Raw genomic sequence first — 16,798 nt, forward strand, 5'->3', positions numbered from 1 at the left:
TCTGGGAGGCAGGAGGCTTTTTGCAGCACTCGACAGAAAGTGCTTTGTGTCAGCCTCTTGAACGGGAGGCCTCCAAAAATACCAAGACTCTTTTTTTCTATTTTCCTCTTCTTATTTTTTTTTTCCTTACCCCTAGAGCTAAAAATGAGGGAGAGAAAAATGCAGGAGGACACATTGTTTTCTTTTTTCCCCCACCCAGCGCTGTAAAATACTTCTTAATGGTTGGGAGCAAGAGGATCTCCGGGCTGGGCCTCCACTTTGTGTTTGCGAGTTTATTTTTCTTAATTCATCCTTGACAAAGGACAGAGCCATAAAAGACCCGACCAGCACGTCTGTGGGAAAAAACTGCCCTGAAAAGGGTCGGAGGAATACTGTAGCATTTACAAACAATCCCGAGGGCTAAAGCCTCTGTGAGATGCGGCTTCAGTTATAACTTGCCTTTCTAGGAACAAGCCTACATCTGTTTGGCAATGCCATATTTTGTAGGGTAAAATAAACCCTTGAGAACAAACAGGCCAGCTTATGCACAGGGGTAGATGCCTGGGAACAGAGCTCACTTGTTAATCCTAAAACTGTCAGCAAAGACCCACTGGAGAAATTATAGCCGGCCATGGGCACTCAAGCTGTTTTCTCCTCGCCTCCCCCCACAAGCACAACAGCTGTAAAATCTTCTTTATTGTTCTCCTCCGGCTGAGGAGCTCGGAGGAGCTGTGAGGAGAGGTCTGTGGTGGGAGAACACGGGCAGCCTCTGCCCCGCCGCGCTTGCACCGGCGCCGCTGCACAAAGAAAGCGGCGGCGATAAAAAACCACGGGGCGGCCTCGGCACCTACGATGGAGGCTACGAAGAGGGAAGGCCGGCTGGTTCCCTCGTCGGAGCTGCGCGTTTCTTTCCCCGCAGGATTCTTACGTGCAAGGTCCTGCTGCAATTCGGGAAGCCCCTTCCCTCCCCCTCGGCTCTCTCCCTGCCCTTCCCTCGCCGGCTCCAAGCTCTCCCTGGGGAAAACCCATCTGTGCACCAGCAGCCGACAGCAGGGTGCTTATCGGGCATCTGCCCCTGCCAGGAGTTATTAATGGCACGCCAGCAAGCGCCCCAGCGAAACGGGCCTCGCAAGCATCAAGCGCCTGCTGAAGAAGCGGGTTTCAATCCTCCCTTGGGGAATGACCTGCCGGCCACCTAAAAAATGCAGGATCGGTTCACTTTATAATTAAGTTCAGGCCATCTCTTGTGCTTACACACACAGAAACCCAGATGTCAGCCTGGTACGAGGCAAAGTGCCGGGCTGCTTTTACAGCCCCAGCAGCACAGAGAGCACGAGGGCACAGCGCTTGCCACTGGAAGAAACCTACTTTGAATACTTGGAATATTTAACTGGCTGCAACAGATAATTAGCCAAACCCTCTTACGCCTCCAAATATAGATTCATTAGTCATATGAAAATATCTCATTGGAACCAAATGTGAGTCATTAGTGAAGTCAACGGCAGATCATAAAAAAGGTACGGAGAGCCCCCCCCCCCCCCCCCCCCCCCCCCCCGCGAGAAGTCGTGAGTGTGCAGCGAGAATAACTCGCTCCCTTGTCTATGGAACATCTGCTCTCAAATCCGTGCTAAAGGGAGGCTTTGAGGGGCTGCTGTGTGCTGTGCGTCCCATTTTCCCACCCTGAGATTTGTAGGAGTAACAAATGCAAAGTCTGTGCTGGTCTTTTCCTTTCTTTTCTTTTTTCTTTTCCTTTCTTTTCTTTTCTTTTCTTTTCTTTTCTTTTCTTTTCTTTTCTTTTCTTTTCTTTTCTTTTCTTTTCTTTTCTTTTCTTTTCTTTTCTTTTCTTTTCTTTTCTTTTCTTTTCTTTTCTTTTCTTTTCTTTTCTTTTCTTTTCTTTTCTTTTCTTTTCTTTTCTTTTCTTTTCTTTTCTTTTCTTTTCTTTTTTCTTTTCTTTTATTCTGTTCTCTCTTCTCTTCTCTTCTCTTCTCTTCTCTTCTCTTCTCTTCTCTTCTCTTCTCTTCTCTTCTCTTCTCTTCTCTTCTCTTCTCTTCTCTTCTCTTCTCTTCTCTTCTCTTCTCTTCTCTTCTCTTCTCTTCTCTTCTCTTCTCTCTTCTCTTCTCTTCTCTTTTCTCTTCTCTTCTCTTCTCTTCTCTTCTCTTCTCTTCTCTTCTCTTCTCTTCTCTTCTCTTCTCTTCTCTTCTCTTCTCTTCTCTTCTCTTCTCTTCTCTTCTCTTCTCTTCCTGTCTTTCTTTTTTCTTGGCTTTTAAAGGGACTTTCTTGAGTCACTCAGGCGAAAATTCTGGTTCTGTCATGCAAAAGGGGATTTTGTAACACGAAGTGATGAAGCAAAACAAAAATATCTTCATTATTTGCTTCTAATTTCAGGGCAATGTTTTTGTTGGCTTGGAGTTTTGGAGTCCCTTGCATTCCGAGCAGCGAGTGCTGCAACCAGATGCTGCTGCCGCGGGGACCCCAAAAGTGACCAGGTTCCTCCAGAAGTGACACCAGGATGGCTAAAATCACCACGAGGTGCAAAGATGCTGCTGTAGGATTTAACAAATAAAGCGAGCTGGCAGCTCTTTCATAACAACATAGCAGAAGCGTGATGGGTGGTCAGAGAAAGGGACCCTGCCTGATTAAACCCTTGTAAAACCTGAGTTATTTCTTGGGGAGTGGGATGGGAACGTGTGCTAGGTGCCGGGACGCACACCGTGGGTTTCGCAGCGTGCCAGATGCCGCAGACCGCCGTTCCTCTCTGGGCTCATGGCTCCCGCAAACAAATGTGTTATAAAACTCCAAGGCCATGAGTAATCCCGTGCCGAGCGTTGTGTTGCATGAGAGGCATCAGCAGCTGCACTTTGCGTTCTCCTTGATTTGAAAAGAAAAACCCAAACACCAGCAAACCTGCAGCAGAAAATGCTAACGCTAAGTGCCACAAAGCCGGCATTCCCGCGGGTGAGGGAGCTCCATCGCTCAGCGCCCGACTTTAACCATATAATCCCACGACGACGTTAACAGAGGTTTCCAGCTTCATTAGCCCGGTTGCGCTCCCTTGGCTTTGCTATTAACATTTTTAACTAATGAAGAAGTCAGTCACATCTGCGTGATACCCCGTGTACTGAAAAAGCTCTGGGTGTACCGAGCAATGGGGGCAGCAAGGAGGGGAGCGTGCTGGGGTTCAACGTGGGGATTTCACACCAAAACCCCAAACATAGGCAGCATCCTTTGCGCATCCCCAGGGAAGCACTGGGGAGGACAGCACGTAGGTGCAGGTTTTATCCCCATGGTGGGGCTTGGCCTGAAACACGTAGCTGGGTGCACGATGCGGCTGGGGGGCAGCGGGCTGAGGGTGAGCCCCTTTCCCATCTCTCTGGGGACAATTTCCAGCGGGATAACGCCCTTGATGCCTTCAGTGGGGGGGTGATCATCCCAGTTTGGGGGTGAGCATCCCAGTTTGGGGGTCTGCATCCCAGTTTGGGAGTGAGCATCCCAGTTTGGGGGCCAGCATCCCAGTCTCAGGGTGAGCATCCCAGTTTGGGGTGAGCATCCCAGTCTGGGGGTTGACATCCCAGTTTGGGAGTGAGCATCCCAATTTGGGGGTGAGCATCCCAGTTTGGGGGTCTGCATCCCAGTTTGGGGGTTAGCACATCAGTGGGGGGGGGGCAGCATTCCAGTCTGGGGATAAGCATCCCAGTTTGGGGTTGAGCATCCCAGTTTGGGGTTGAGCATCCCAGTCTGGGAGTCAGCATCCAAGTCTGGGGGTTAGCATCCCACTCTGGGGGCCAGCATCCCAGTCTGGGGTCAGCATGCCAGTCTGAGGGTCAGCATGCCAGTTTGGGGGTCAGCATGCCAGTTTGGGGGTGAGCATCCCAGTCTGGGGGCCAGCATCCCAGTCTGGGGGTCAGCATCTCAGTTTGGGGGTGACATCCCAACCTGAGGGTCAGCATCCCAGTCTGGGGATAAGCATCCCAGTTTGGGGTGAGCATCCCTATCTGGGGGTCGGCATCCCGGTTTGGGGGCGAGCACCTCAGCGGGGGGGTCAGCATCCCAGTTTGGGGGTCAGCATCCCAGTTTGGGGGGTGAGCATCCCACTCTGGGAGCCAGCATCCCAGTTTGGAGCCAGCATCCCAGTTTGGGGCCATCACCCCAGCCTGGAGGCCAGCACCCCACTCTGGGCTCCAGCACCCCATTCTGGGGCCAGCACCCCAGTCCGGGGCCCAGCTCCCCACTCCGCCTGCCCTCACCCCACGGGGGCTCCAGCCCCCCCCCCCTTCCCCCCAGCACCCCCCCCCCGCCCCCCAAAAGCCGTGCGCGCGGCTCCGCGGGCCGGCTCTAGGACCCTGCGCGTCCCCGCCGGCGCCCGGCCCCGCTCGGCCCCGCTCGGCTCCCCTCTCCTCCTCTCCCCTCTCTCCCCTCTCCCCTCGCCGCGCCGCGCCGGGCCGTGCCGAGCCGCGCCGCCGGGGGGCCGAGCGGCGTGCGTCCGTCCACCTGCCGGCCCCGCCGCGCCCTCAGTCCCGCCATGGCGCTCGGCGGGCTCGGTGGTGGCGGCGGCGGCGGCGGCGGCGGCGGCGGCGCGGCTCGGGCCCCGTGGCCGCGGCTGCTGCTGGCGGCGGCGGCGGCGGCGCTGGCGCTGGCGGGGCCGGCGCTGCCCGAGGTGCTGTTCCGCTGCCCGCCCTGCACGGCCGAGCGCCTGGCCGCCTGCCCCCCGGCTTCCCGGCCGCCCTGCCCGGAGCTGGTGAGGGAACCGGGTTGCGGCTGCTGCCCGGTGTGCGCCCGCTTGGAGGCCGAGGCGTGCGGCGTTTACACGCCGCGCTGCGCCGCCGGCTTGCGCTGCTACCCGGACCCCGGCGCCGAGCTGCCCCTGCAAGCCCTGGTGCAAGGGCAGGGCACCTGCGCCCGCCGCAGGGACGCCGCCGAGTACGGGGCCAGCGCCGAGCGGCCCGCAGGTGAGCCCCCGGAGCACCCCCCCCGGGACCTGGTGGGGCCGGGAAGGGCAAGGGGGGGGCCCCGCCGGGGAGAGGGGAGCCGGGGGAGGGCGGAGGGGTGAGGGGAAGGAGCCGGAGGGCATCCCCTGGAAGGGGGGGGGGGGTTGGGGTCGTAGCTAGCCCTGGGGGTGCAGAAAGGGGGGTGCGGGGGGGGTTCTTCTGTGTGGGGAGCCCGAGGGTGGTGGTGGTGGGGGGTAATAAAGCGGGGGGACCCGCTGGCAGCCAGGGCTGTGGGGGATGCCTAGGGGCCGGGGCGGAGGTTGGGGTTTCTATGGAGAAAAAAAGCCACCGTGGCGGATTTAGGGGGAAGCGTGGGGAGGCGCAGCTGAGGGGGAGCCCTTCGGGGAGCAGCGGGAGGTGGAGGTGCGCGTCTGGGCTTGGTGGGGGACTGAAGGCACCCCGAAGGGCGACCGATGCCCCCGAGGGACCGGACCACGCGCTGCCCGGTGCTGGGGGGGCTGCGTTGTGGGGACCCCCGGCCCCATGGCCGGCTGCCCAGCGGAGCCCACGGCAGAGGTTGGGGCCCTCTTTGCCCCCCCCCCAAGCCCGGGCACTGGGTGCCGGGGAGAAGCGGAGCATCCCGGAGGACGGGACGCTACAGGCTCCTGACCTGTTGCTGCGATTGCTGCGGGAGGCAGCTCTCCCGGGGATGCCGATGCACGGGTTGGGGAGCGCCTCGGCTCTCGCTGATCGAGGGGGAGAGACAGAGGGAGAAAGAAAAACCGGCGGCGCAGGGAGCTTTGCACGTCGCAAGCCGCTGCTTGGCTGCAGTGAGGGCGGCCGCCGCGGTCCCCGCTGCTGTCCCCCTCCTCTGCCCGGCTGCAGCGAGCCGGGAGCCCGGAGGACACGCGGATGTGAAGCCCTGCTCGGCTACAGAAATGGGGGTGTCAAGGGAGTGAATTTTACGCTCTCCAGAAGAAGCCAAGGGCATTTAGATTTAAGGAATCTGGCGCTGACTTCAGGCTTGTGCTTTTGGAAGAGGCTGGGGGGGGGGGGGGGGGAGTGGGGAGCACTGCAGAGATGGGTTAAGAGGTGATTTTCTGAGTTAACGCTGCTTTTTTGCTTTTATAGTCTTTTTTTTTTTTCCAGATTTTTTACATTACTTCACTGGATGTTTTGCTTGATTTTACTACCCTTACTCCTTTACAATGCATGTGATTTATTTGACCATATCTCTGTGTGTATGTAACGCGCACACACTCATATATAAATAGCGCAGTTTAAGAACACTTTAATGTATGTGGTGCTCTGTAATGTCCATAGGGGGTGAATAATAAAAATACTGGCACATCTTTAGCCAGCGTGATGTGAAACATGCAGCTGGAATATTCACAGTCGAGCACGTCTTGGCAGAGGAGCTTGGACATCCAGAAAAGGGTTTGCTCTCTTCAGATTACAAAACTTTTAACAGGTTGTTGTAGCCATTACAAAAGAAAAAGAAAAAAAAAAAAAAAGAAAACAACCCACAACAAAAACAAAACCCCGATCCGCCAGCTTCACTTGATGCTCTTCTGTTCAGGCTCACATCTCTGCTTCCATCTGCAGCATGCCTGCAAAATATATACCAGGGAGAGTTTGCTTTTCGTTCAAAGCAGTGACAGGGAAAGCAGTCTGGCACCCGAAGCGCAGGGATTGGAATTCCCTTTCAAATGCTGATGTCAAGCTTGTTTCACGAGTGCCCCGAGAGCAGGTTTTTGCCTGCAAAAGGCAGGTGTTGAGCCTTTTTTTTTTTTTTTTCCAAATGTGCTTAAAGGTATTTGCCCTTTTTCCCCTTTCCAGCTTGAAAAGGCTCCTTTGGCTGATTGAGGACTGGAATGCAGAGCTCGTGCTATTCCTAAATTAAGAGGTTGGCAAGTTTTTTTGTCCCTGATGAGAGGCAGAAGGATTGCCCAAATGAAACAAGGAATAAAACTCTGCAAATTCTCCTGCTGTGGCTCCAGCATTGTTTAGTCTTCCACTTAGGTCTGTAAAGCCAATCCTGAAATGGTTGTAGGCGGAAAGTAACATAAACCACCATGTAGCTAGGAAGCAGGGGATGTTGCTCATTGCACAAGAGGCTTTGGGTATTTTGAAGATGTTGGGAATGTTGGAACAAAATAGCAGCAGTCTGTGGAAATCAGGCTGAGAACCTCTACCTCCTCGGGGAGCCGGGGGCACGAACTCCCGCTGATGGAGGCAGCGAGATGGAGGCTCAGCACCTCCAGGGATCAGGGCCTCTGAAATAGTTTTGATGCCACTGGACCACACTGTTTTACAGTTTATTTCAGGTCATCGTGTAACAAACTTTACATGCTGCTGACTGAAGCCGCCTGCACACAGGACAGAGGGTTGTTATTGTGCGCGGAGCTCCCATGCCAGTCTCCAGTGTATTTATTTATTCCTTCAGCACGGCAGGGAGGTCTGAGCACCATTTTAAGGCTGAGTAACGGACTGGGCACGTGGAGCAGAGTGAGGACGGCCTGTACGTCATGTTAGCCCTCGTGTCCCTGTCCCCGATAGTCATCTTCTGGCTAAGCAGGTCTGGGGTGGCCCAAGACCCAAGAGGAGCTGGACACAGAGCCAGCTTTGAGAGGCGTTTCGGGTACCACGGGATACCCAGTCTCATGCTGCCGGCCCTGCAGAGAGCCAGCCCCAAGAAACAAGTCGGTGATTTTTCTGTCGGATCAGCGAGCTGACCTGGCCGAAGGCTCAGCGGGGTGCTGGTGCTGCTCCGGGGCAAACAGCGGGAGCTGTGCTGGGAGGTGGAGCAGGGCAGAGCTTTGCAGTGTCAGCGGATGGCCCAAAGTGTCTTGCCCGAGTTAGAGGATAGCTGAAGAACATCGGTTTTCTCCTAATGGAGACAATGTCCTAGGATTAAAACTCGTCTCTCAAAGAGTTTTGCAAAAGTGACCAGTTAAGGGATTTTTTACCCCTTTGGCAGTGTGGTTCAGGTGGCTTTGTAGTACTGTTTTACTGTGTTGTTGGGATATTTGTACTAATCGAGTGAGATGCCCCTCTGAACCCACTGCTGGCTACTAAGTTCTGCTTCAGAATCCCACTTTTTATCAAAACAAATGTGTTCTTCAGCCCGTGCTACTCAAGGCAACCTTTCCAAATGGAAGGAGAGCTGGGCGAAGACCATGGCCGCGGGCAAACTTGAATTTGCACGGCTGGTGCTGTCTCCTTCACCTGGTCAGGGACTGCCATGGAACAAAAACAGCGTCAAAACAGTTAACTGTTAGAAGAGCAGCTCGGTTTAACATCCAGCTAAAATCCTTATTTGGGTAGCCCCAAATGCCACACATCCTTCCTTATGGGTCAAATGTCAAAACCTCCATTTCCCCTTGGCAGGCAGCTGCTAAAAGACAGTTTAATGTATTGCTCCAAAACACAGAAGACTCTGAGGCTGGAGGTAGCATAATATAAGTGGAATTTTAACAGCAACTCGAAAACCATGCCAGCAATGCTATGACTACATTTTTCACATCCACTGAATTGCCAGGAAGACTTCTGCTTCTCTCCAGCTTTTCTAGGGAAACGAAGCATTTGTCATCATCTGCACGTGCGTGTGTGTGTGTCTGCCCTCCTGCCCCCACAGCTTCTGCCCCCTCAGTTGGTGTGACCAGGTCTGGCAGAGCCTCAGAGGCTGTGAATTTGCTGTGTTGCTAAAAGCAGGTGAGATGCAGAGGAGAGCCCTTCTGGGAGCATCCCCCTTGCTCCGCGCCAGGCGCCTTTTGGGGTGGAAGCGCACGGGCATGGGAGAAGTTCATGACGAGCGCTGCAACCAGGCGTTCAGCCTGGCTTGTGCAAGCTTGGGCGTTACGGGACATCAGAGAAAAGAGCTGCAAGAAGCCAGTCTGCTGTGTTAATATCCCCGCAGCCGCTGCTGCAGCTCTGCCCCGGCTAAACTGAAGGGCTGCGGAGCTCTTTGTTGTGGAAGAAGTTATTACAAGTGAAACGCAATTAATAACAGCTCTGAGGATGATAGGTGAATGAAAAAGCATACAGCTCGTCTGTCCTTGTTGCCTCTGGGGCTTTGCCAGTAGATGGACCAGGTTTCCAAGCTCTTCTGCAGCAGCTGTGTCTGGTCAAGGACTAACCCCATCAGGTCCTGGGCCGGTTGTCATCTTTAAGTATGAAGATAATAAATAACACCTTGTGGAGCAGCTTCTTGAAAATGATGCTCCCCCAAGGCCCAGGCCCACTGGCGTTTGCTGTGGTGGGGGTGATAGTGGTGTGAAAATGGGCTGGAGGGAAGGGGGAGTCTGGGAGGATTTCAAGGCTCTGGCCCAAAGGAGAAATGTGTTTTCATGCTGTCCCTTGGCAAATGATCTGTTTCCTTCTTGCCCTTTGCAGTTGTTTCCTTTCCTCTGGGTTTCAGGCTCATGCTCGCTGAGCGTGGTATTTGTCAAGGGAAGAGCGAGAAGCCCCGTCTGTGAGAAAGTCCATGCCGTTTGTTTTATCCACATCCAGGAATTGAGCCGAGATAAACAATTCAGGAGGCAAAGCAGCAAAAACTGGAATGCGAGAGGTGTATTTGTGTTTGGCTCTGGGCTAGACCTGGCTGCAGCATTAGCTGGGGTTGATGTGTCCGACCGATGAGCTGGTGGCATCGTTGCCCACAGACACAACCGGGTTTGGGAGGACAAGGTTTTGTCCAGTGGCCGGCAGCACTTCTGTGCCTGTTCTTCCAGGGCACGTGTTCAACACAAAGGGGCTAAGAGGAGCAGTAGTTGCCCTGAGGCCTGTGTGCATTTCTGCATGGTTTGGGCTACTCCAGCTTTTTGGGCATGGTTACAGCCCAGATCCCTACTGGGTCTCCGATTCCTTTGGGGAAGGTCTTTTGTTTGAGGCCAGCAGAGTAAGATGAAGGGCACGGTAACACGTGAAGATGCTTTTAAAGCATTTCTGTTAAACGAGGAGGACTGAGCTCAGGCGTGTACTGAGTTTCCAGATGTTCCTCCCTCTTCCACGGGAAGGTGCTGCCCAAATCAGCATGCGTGTAGCCGCTTTGGAAGGTGTCCTTTAACAGCACATATTGAACACATTGGGCTCTGCTTTCCATCATGGTGTTGCTGACTGTTTGCATCTGCCAGAGAGGCATGTGTGTCCTTAGTGGAAGACTGAGGCTTTACCAGATGGCATTAGTCTCGCTGAGAAAGCCACCTTAGTCCCTCGTGCCTGTTCCTTTGTGATGTGGCATGCAACACCATGATGGCTCACATGTGCAGAGAGGGCCAGGGGATTTGGAGGATAAAAATGGTGCATGTTCTGGGAGTGCACCTGGAAGAGAAGAGAGACCCAGGCTTTGGGTCTTGGCATGCCGTGCAGGTTTTTCTTGGCTGCCTTTCATCCCCGCCGAGCTGCTCTCACAGCAGTCATGCCCCGCTCCTTCCCTGTCCCAGGGCACATCCCTGTGCGCTGTCATGTGGGTCTTGGTCCTTGTCTGCTCCCTGAGCGGGCCGTGATGAGGCATTAACCAACAAAATCTTCACTTTTCTGGCAGGATGAGTATTCTGCTGGTTTAGCTCCCTGAATCCTTTCTGTATGGGATCAGCTGAGTACTGATGCAAGGGACATGGTAGGAGCCCAAGCTCTGGCCCTGGGGTACAGGAAAAGGGGGAGCAGGGCAACCCTTGGGGTCAGGATGTCCGCAGCTCCTCTAACTTGTGCTTGGAGTCTGTGTCCGTCCTGCTGGAGCTGTCCCACTGGGCACGGGGCAGCTTTGTGTAGGTGCTCGCTGGGGGGATGGCACCAGTGTGCCTGTGTGGGGCACCCGGCCGGTCCCCTTCTGGGCAGAGGGCATTCGAGCCCACATTTCCCTGCTGGCCCACAGCCATCCCGAGCTGAGGAGCTGTGGGGTTGGAGGGCAGAATGACGGCTGCAGGCGCTTAGTGAATCTAGCCCCACTTGTTTTCCTCCAGCCAAAAATCTAGATTGAACGTTCCATCCTCTCAAGGTTACCGCAAAGATAAACTGCCTTCAGCAGACCGAACCTCTGGCTGAAACATCTCTGCCCACCTTCAGCAGCCGCCACCAGCAAGCTGGGAGGCGTTTGACATTCGTGAGCTGGCCAAGTGTGCCCTCATTAAACACGCGAGCTGACATCTCATTACACGCGAGCGTGGCGCGGTGCTTATCCGGGGTGAGGGCTGAAGGGAAAAAGGGGTTAGAGCGTGCTTATTGCAGCCTTACAGCAGCTCAGCGTTTGACAGCCTGGGCTGCGTTGTTCTAACTGCAGAACTGTGTTGTAGCTGGTGTTCTGCCCTCCACGTATTTAGCTAGATAGCAGTGGGAAGATAAAAATCTCTTGCTGCGTCAGCTTGCGACAGAAAGAAATTGTTTTAGAAAGGAAAGGGTCAGTAATCACATGCCTTTCTTATGGTCTGGAATACGGAAAAACATCAGGTCACTTTTATAAGCCTTAATCTATCTTTTGACATTGCAGCTTTTATTCTGAAGAAAGCCGCACTGTGCCTCTTGGCTGGTAAGGGAACAAGTTCACTGCCTGGTGCTCTCTGTAGTCAAAGATCCCATTAATTCTGCCGGCCGCGAGGAACGATTTCTTGGTATTTCATTCTGGGCTGTAATTGAGAGTGACACAAAGCGCTGGTGGGAATTGGACTGTGTTGAAATCCGTGCTTTTCCTTACAATTTTCTGCAGATAGAACAGCTCAGGTGGTATGAGGGGATTTTTAATGCTCTGCCCTTGAAATTAATAATATCTCCACCACCTTACTGTCTGGAGGCGATTTTTGAGAGGAGTTGCTGTGCCTCCTTGCATCTTGTCCTTGTAGCCAGGTGATGCAGTGCACCTACAGCAGTGAAGTGCTGTTGCAATCACTTGCGTGACATCTTCTGTGGGAGAGTCCCAAAGCCCTACAATGCAGGGAAAATTCATTAAGCAATGCCTAGTACTTCTGATCGAGACCACAGCAAATTTCCCTGGAAGATCTTGGTTTTCAGACTTCAGTCAGGGCAGTATGTTCTCAGCTCCTCTGGTTAGTACTGAAAGACCCAGTCCACGCTAGTGGGCTTTTCTTGGCTTGGTGATCAGGTTTTCTGATAACCTTCCCATGTTTTCCCCTTGCTGTTTTAAAACTAGGAAGGGGTGGGCATCTGATGTCTGCGTCCCAGGAATGTTTGCTTTTCGGTCTTGGGGGGACTGGTGGGTGAAGTGAGTTGTGGAAAGAATTTTTGTGGTTTTTGGTGTCCTTTTCGGTGCCTCCAGTGAGGATGTGTGTGTCCTCCAGTGTGGCCTGTCTCCTGGAGGCAGAGCTCTGTATTTCAGAATTCCCAAATTTTGTTCTGAAGGGGAGCAGTACAGACCCTAAGTGGTCCCAGTGAAGGCAGAAGAGCAAAAGCAGAAAAACTGGCTGGAATTTGACTTTTTTTTTTTTAATCTTTTTTCTTTTTTTTTTTTTCATCTGGAAAATTGCTCGGGGGTGATTTTCTGTTTGAATTCGCGAGGGTTTGTCTGCGGCGCTGGGGGCGAGGTGCGCGGTTCAGCTGTGAGCTGAGCTGGAGGGAGGCGCGGGGTTTGCAGCCAGAGCAATGGCAGGCCTCCCACGCAGCCCATGTGGAAACGCTCGTCTCTCGGTGCGTTCGGCGAGCGGGCTGCTCGCCTCCATCTGCTGCCGTTTCATCTGGCACTTCAAAAGCAAGCAGAAACGGGGAGAGGAACTCAGGTTTCGCATGAGGAGGAGGAGCAGGAGGGGTGGCCGGAGTGGGGCCCTCGTCTTCCCTGCGCTGTTGGGCTCGTGGTGGGGCTGTGGCCCGTATCTGTGGACAGGCTGTGGAGCTGATGATATTGCGGTCAATCCGGCTCGGCAGCTGGGAGATGAACCTCGGTGGCTGGGTTGGGAGCTCCCTGAAGTGCCTTGGTTTGTGTCCTCTGGGTCTCGGCCACCAGAAGGGTAGGCCGTGTGGGTTGTAAGGTCAGGGTGGTTGGCCACAGTGGCATTTCTGTTGGCGGTGAGGCTAACCCAACAGCCCTGTGGCTTTCCACGGTGCTTTTCTGTTCCTTCTGGTCCTCCTCACTCGCCTTGCAGAGCCTTTGCCAAAGGTAAATTCCAGTTACCTGGGTGAATCGTGTCTTGTTTCTTGGGGACACTCGTCAGGGGTGCTGCAATTCGCCTTCCGCACAGCAGCTGCTTTGCTCTTCTAGCTTTGCAGTTGAACTAGTGAGAAGGAAATGCTGAGCGGTAACACTGCAATGAGTCTCACCACTGCTTTCTGAAGGTTGGAACAACTGCTCCAGCATCCATCTGAGGCTCTGGCAAGGCACCTCGTAGTCAGACTGGTCAAGGACAACGGTCCTGTGGTAGAACCTTCTCCCTGTCTGCCCTATGGAGCTCCAAGAGCCTTTTATTTCTGGCACAGTACTTACCACTAAGGGCCATGAGTTTAATACAGTCCTTGATGTGTAGAGGGTCCTCTCCCTTCATCTGAACATAATACGAACCAGATTGACGAAATGGCAGGGAAATCAGTGCTGTACCATCTTGATCCAACTGTGGTGTGAATGGTAAATCATCTGCCATGGTGGACACTGGGATCAGGAGGCCTGAAGCAACGCATTGACATAGTAGGGGACCTTCTCCTTTATCCATGGTGAGCAAACCTGCCTCCATGTCTTGTGCAGAGGTTGTTTGGGGAGGATTTTGTTTAAACTGTTAGAAATCCCACCAGTCTGTTATACAGGACATTTGAGGCAGAAAATCTGGGTTCCTGGTGGTGTTCAGGGAGCCTGGCCATTCTTGGGACTGGATGGTGGGACAACACCAGAGGTATTATTTGAGGCTAACCCTCTAACCCATCACTAAATTTAAAGAGCAGTCCAGAATTTTTGGGGAAAAAAAAGAGGCTATGGCAAAATGGTGCCTTCTTACACAATAGATTGGCTCCCTGTGGGTATACTGAGTCATTTTGTTGTTGTTGTTGATTTTAGTGACTGAAATAAGTTTATTCCATGCTTTTTTTCCTTGCCAGACCCCACAGACCCTGTCACCCCCAGCTCACAGGGAGCAAGACAGATTCCATTAATTCTTGTGCATTATTGAGGGATTTCGGTCGATGGGATTCTTGCCTGAAATTTCTCTGTGGAGGAGCCTGGCTTCCCACTGACTGCAGATGGGACCCAAAAACCTCAGGCTCCTAGCAGGCCCAGTGGAGCTGTAGGAATACATTTTTTAGTTTGTCCAGGAGAAATTCGGTACCCTGCTCCCTTCAGGGCACCTGTCATTGAGAGCATGACCAGGGCTGGGTGGGTGGAAGTGGTTGGTCTGCAGGGCTTTTAATGCCGTCAAACTGCTTGATTTTGGAGGTCTGGCAGGTCTCGACCTTTGTGCACATGACTGAGGCATGTCTGGTCTGGGGGCACCGGGAGGAATTTGGCACGGAGCCCTGTAAGGCAATGGTCCTATTTAGTAAAGCTCGGGCTGTGGGAGTCGGTGCGAGGAAATCACAACATCCGCTTGGGTTTCTGCAGTCTCTGTCCTGGGGGCCAGTCGAGTGTTGAAGGAGGCCACAGGAATCCTGCTCGTGACCACAGCCAGATTAATGGCTATTTTGGCAGCTTTTCAGGAGTGAGGAATTTGGCCACTTTCATAATAATGGCTAGAAATTCCACATGAATTAATTAGTTTTATTACAGGACATGTCCTTCCTGCTCCTCCAGGGCTGCCTGAAACACTGAACTCATTACTTGAAGAAATGAAAATAGTACTAAAAATAAGAACTGGTATCCCAAGCCTTTGTCAGGAAACGTGCAGAGTACACCGACATCCTCCACCAGACGTGCTTCTGAAGCTGTGGCTTTTGGCCAGATGAGATCTGAACCCAAGTTTTAGATCAATTGCAGCCACTAAAATGCCCCAGCCTGCTCTACAAGGGTGTCTTCTCTCAGCCTCTTGGCCCCTGCTCAGCTTACGCCATTCAAATAGGTTTTTTAATTACTCCTGCAGTTTCAGTTTTATGTAGCGTTCACATCTGACCCTTGGATTTTTACGGTGGAGGCCGTGCACCTTCAGCTGTCTCCCACCTCTGTGATGAGTTTCCATAGTGCTGTTCCTGCCTTGCAAGGACCCTATTTGTGTCTGTGGTAGGAAAGTGCTTGGAAACACCCATGGGAAAGGGTCCTCTGCGGCTGAGTTTTGGTCAAGGGAATGCCATCAAAATGACAGCACGTGACTTTGGAAAGAGCTACTCAAGAGTAGCCAGAATAACTGTGAACTAAGTAAATATTTTGGGAGCCCAGAGCTGATAACTTTCCCTTGCTTACGTTTGTGGGGAGTCTGTCTGTAAATACTTACCGCGTTTCACGTAGCTTTTTAAACAAATGTACTCAGTGGACTCAGTGTGCTCAGTTTTATTTGAACCTCTTTTTTAGAAGCACTGATGTCCTGAGATTTGCCTGTTGGTAAGGGGCAGGTGTGCAAAGTGAGCCCTGCTTGCCGGTCATTCCAGTGTTTGCTTTATGAATATTGCTTCAGATACTTGTGTATGGACAGGGGGTTCTCCATTTGAATCTAAAGGTGGAGCTGAGCAGCTCCACCTTTGTGGACCGGGGCTTGACTTGCTTGCTTTTTTTTTCTCCTGTTTTGGAGCTGAACATGGCAAAACTGACCAGGGAGGTGATCAGGTTCCGGCAGGTCCCACCGCACAGAAAGTGGCTTGGTTTGTGCTCAGGCCTCTTGGGAACTACGACTCTCATCCTACAGGGACTAAGGCCAGCTGAGCTGACAACGGGTTAATCACAAATCTTTCAGCTTTAACAAAATTTGCCTGTTAGAAAAGAGTAAAAAAATGATAATGCAGAGAGCTTTCTTCTAATCTCAGCTGGTTGGACAGCTTCCGACTTTCTAGTAATGATTGTTATTGATTTCAGTCCTTGCTTACCTCTGTTTTGTGTTTATTCTGTCTTTTTATCAGTCTGATTTCAAGGATTTGTTACCTTAACCCCTGGCCGTTGGGCTGGCCCTTCGTGTCCTGAAACAGACCTTTGCGAATTCAGACCGTGCTGAAAATGTTTGGGCAGTGCGGATATGACCTGGCAGCACACCAGGCTGGCCAAAAGTCCATCAGACCCATAATCCTGCCTTAGGTGGTGGCCAGTAAATTGGGAATTCATGGAAAGGGTGAGTATGGGGTGAGCCTTGCCTTGAGTTACCCTCCTGACTTCCAGCAGCGGGGCTTCAAGTGCTGGGGAAGCGAGCCAACCCTCAGCCGTGTACGTGACTGCTGTGTCTTGAGGCGTTGGGTAGGAAGATCTCCATGCATAAGACCAATCTGGAGTTGCTCTTACAAATCCAGTTTGCTACCTGCTGTCATCTCTCATCGCTTCGTGTGTCTGGGAGCAGCAGCCGCGGTGAGAAGGGAGGTCCCATCCAGGAGGTGTCCTTTCCCCTGGCGGTGATCTGCCCAGGCAGAGCCAAAATCTTCCAGCTGACATAAAATCTGTTCCCCTCTGAAATGCAGAGGCCCCCTATAAATATTTAACTGACTCTGCCTTTTTTTTTTCCCCTTTTTTTTCCCCAGTTCTTTTATTTTTTTTTTCCCTGCCCATGTGGGGATAGTTGCCTGAATGCATAACCTGTTCATGGCATCCCATGCTGAGGCTGCATTTTAGGCAGCTGAATTATGCATCTTGCTTGTGTCCCGTCATCACTACCCATGTTCAGGTCTGACATTGAGCTATGTGTTGAGTGTGTGAATGCTCCTGTGGGAGAATTTACAATCCACTCTGGACTGTCCACTGCCATAAAAAATTATATTTTCTGCAGTGAGCTCTTGCAGCTTTTCTCTCGAAGCAGTCCATTGTGGGTGCCATCAGATTTAGGAGATATTTTTAATGG

The 16,798-nt window shown here is 52.7% G+C and overlaps 1 protein-coding gene and 1 long non-coding RNA gene across 2 annotated transcripts in view; both read left to right on the forward strand.

Annotated features, from left to right (window-relative positions):
• Window positions 1-350: 350 nt before the first annotated feature.
• Window positions 351-2,573, forward strand: LOC136791053 (uncharacterized). The gene is made up of 2 exons (XR_010832212.1): window positions 351-1,496; window positions 2,365-2,573. It is a non-coding gene; the product is annotated as an uncharacterized lncRNA (long non-coding RNA).
• Window positions 2,574-4,392: 1,819 nt separating this feature from the next.
• The window catches only part of IGFBP2 (insulin like growth factor binding protein 2), a 54,879-nt gene continuing 42,473 nt past the window's right edge, over window positions 4,393-16,798 (forward strand). The window contains exon 1 of the mRNA XM_067000074.1: window positions 4,393-4,925. Coding sequence (XP_066856175.1) covers window positions 4,499-4,925 — 427 coding nt within the window. The 5' untranslated portion in view covers window positions 4,393-4,498. The remainder of the gene's footprint in view (window positions 4,926-16,798) is intronic.

Source organism: Anser cygnoides, chromosome 6 (assembly GCF_040182565.1).
Source record: "Anser cygnoides isolate HZ-2024a breed goose chromosome 6, Taihu_goose_T2T_genome, whole genome shotgun sequence".
Lineage (NCBI taxonomy): Eukaryota > Metazoa > Chordata > Aves > Anseriformes > Anatidae > Anser > Anser cygnoides.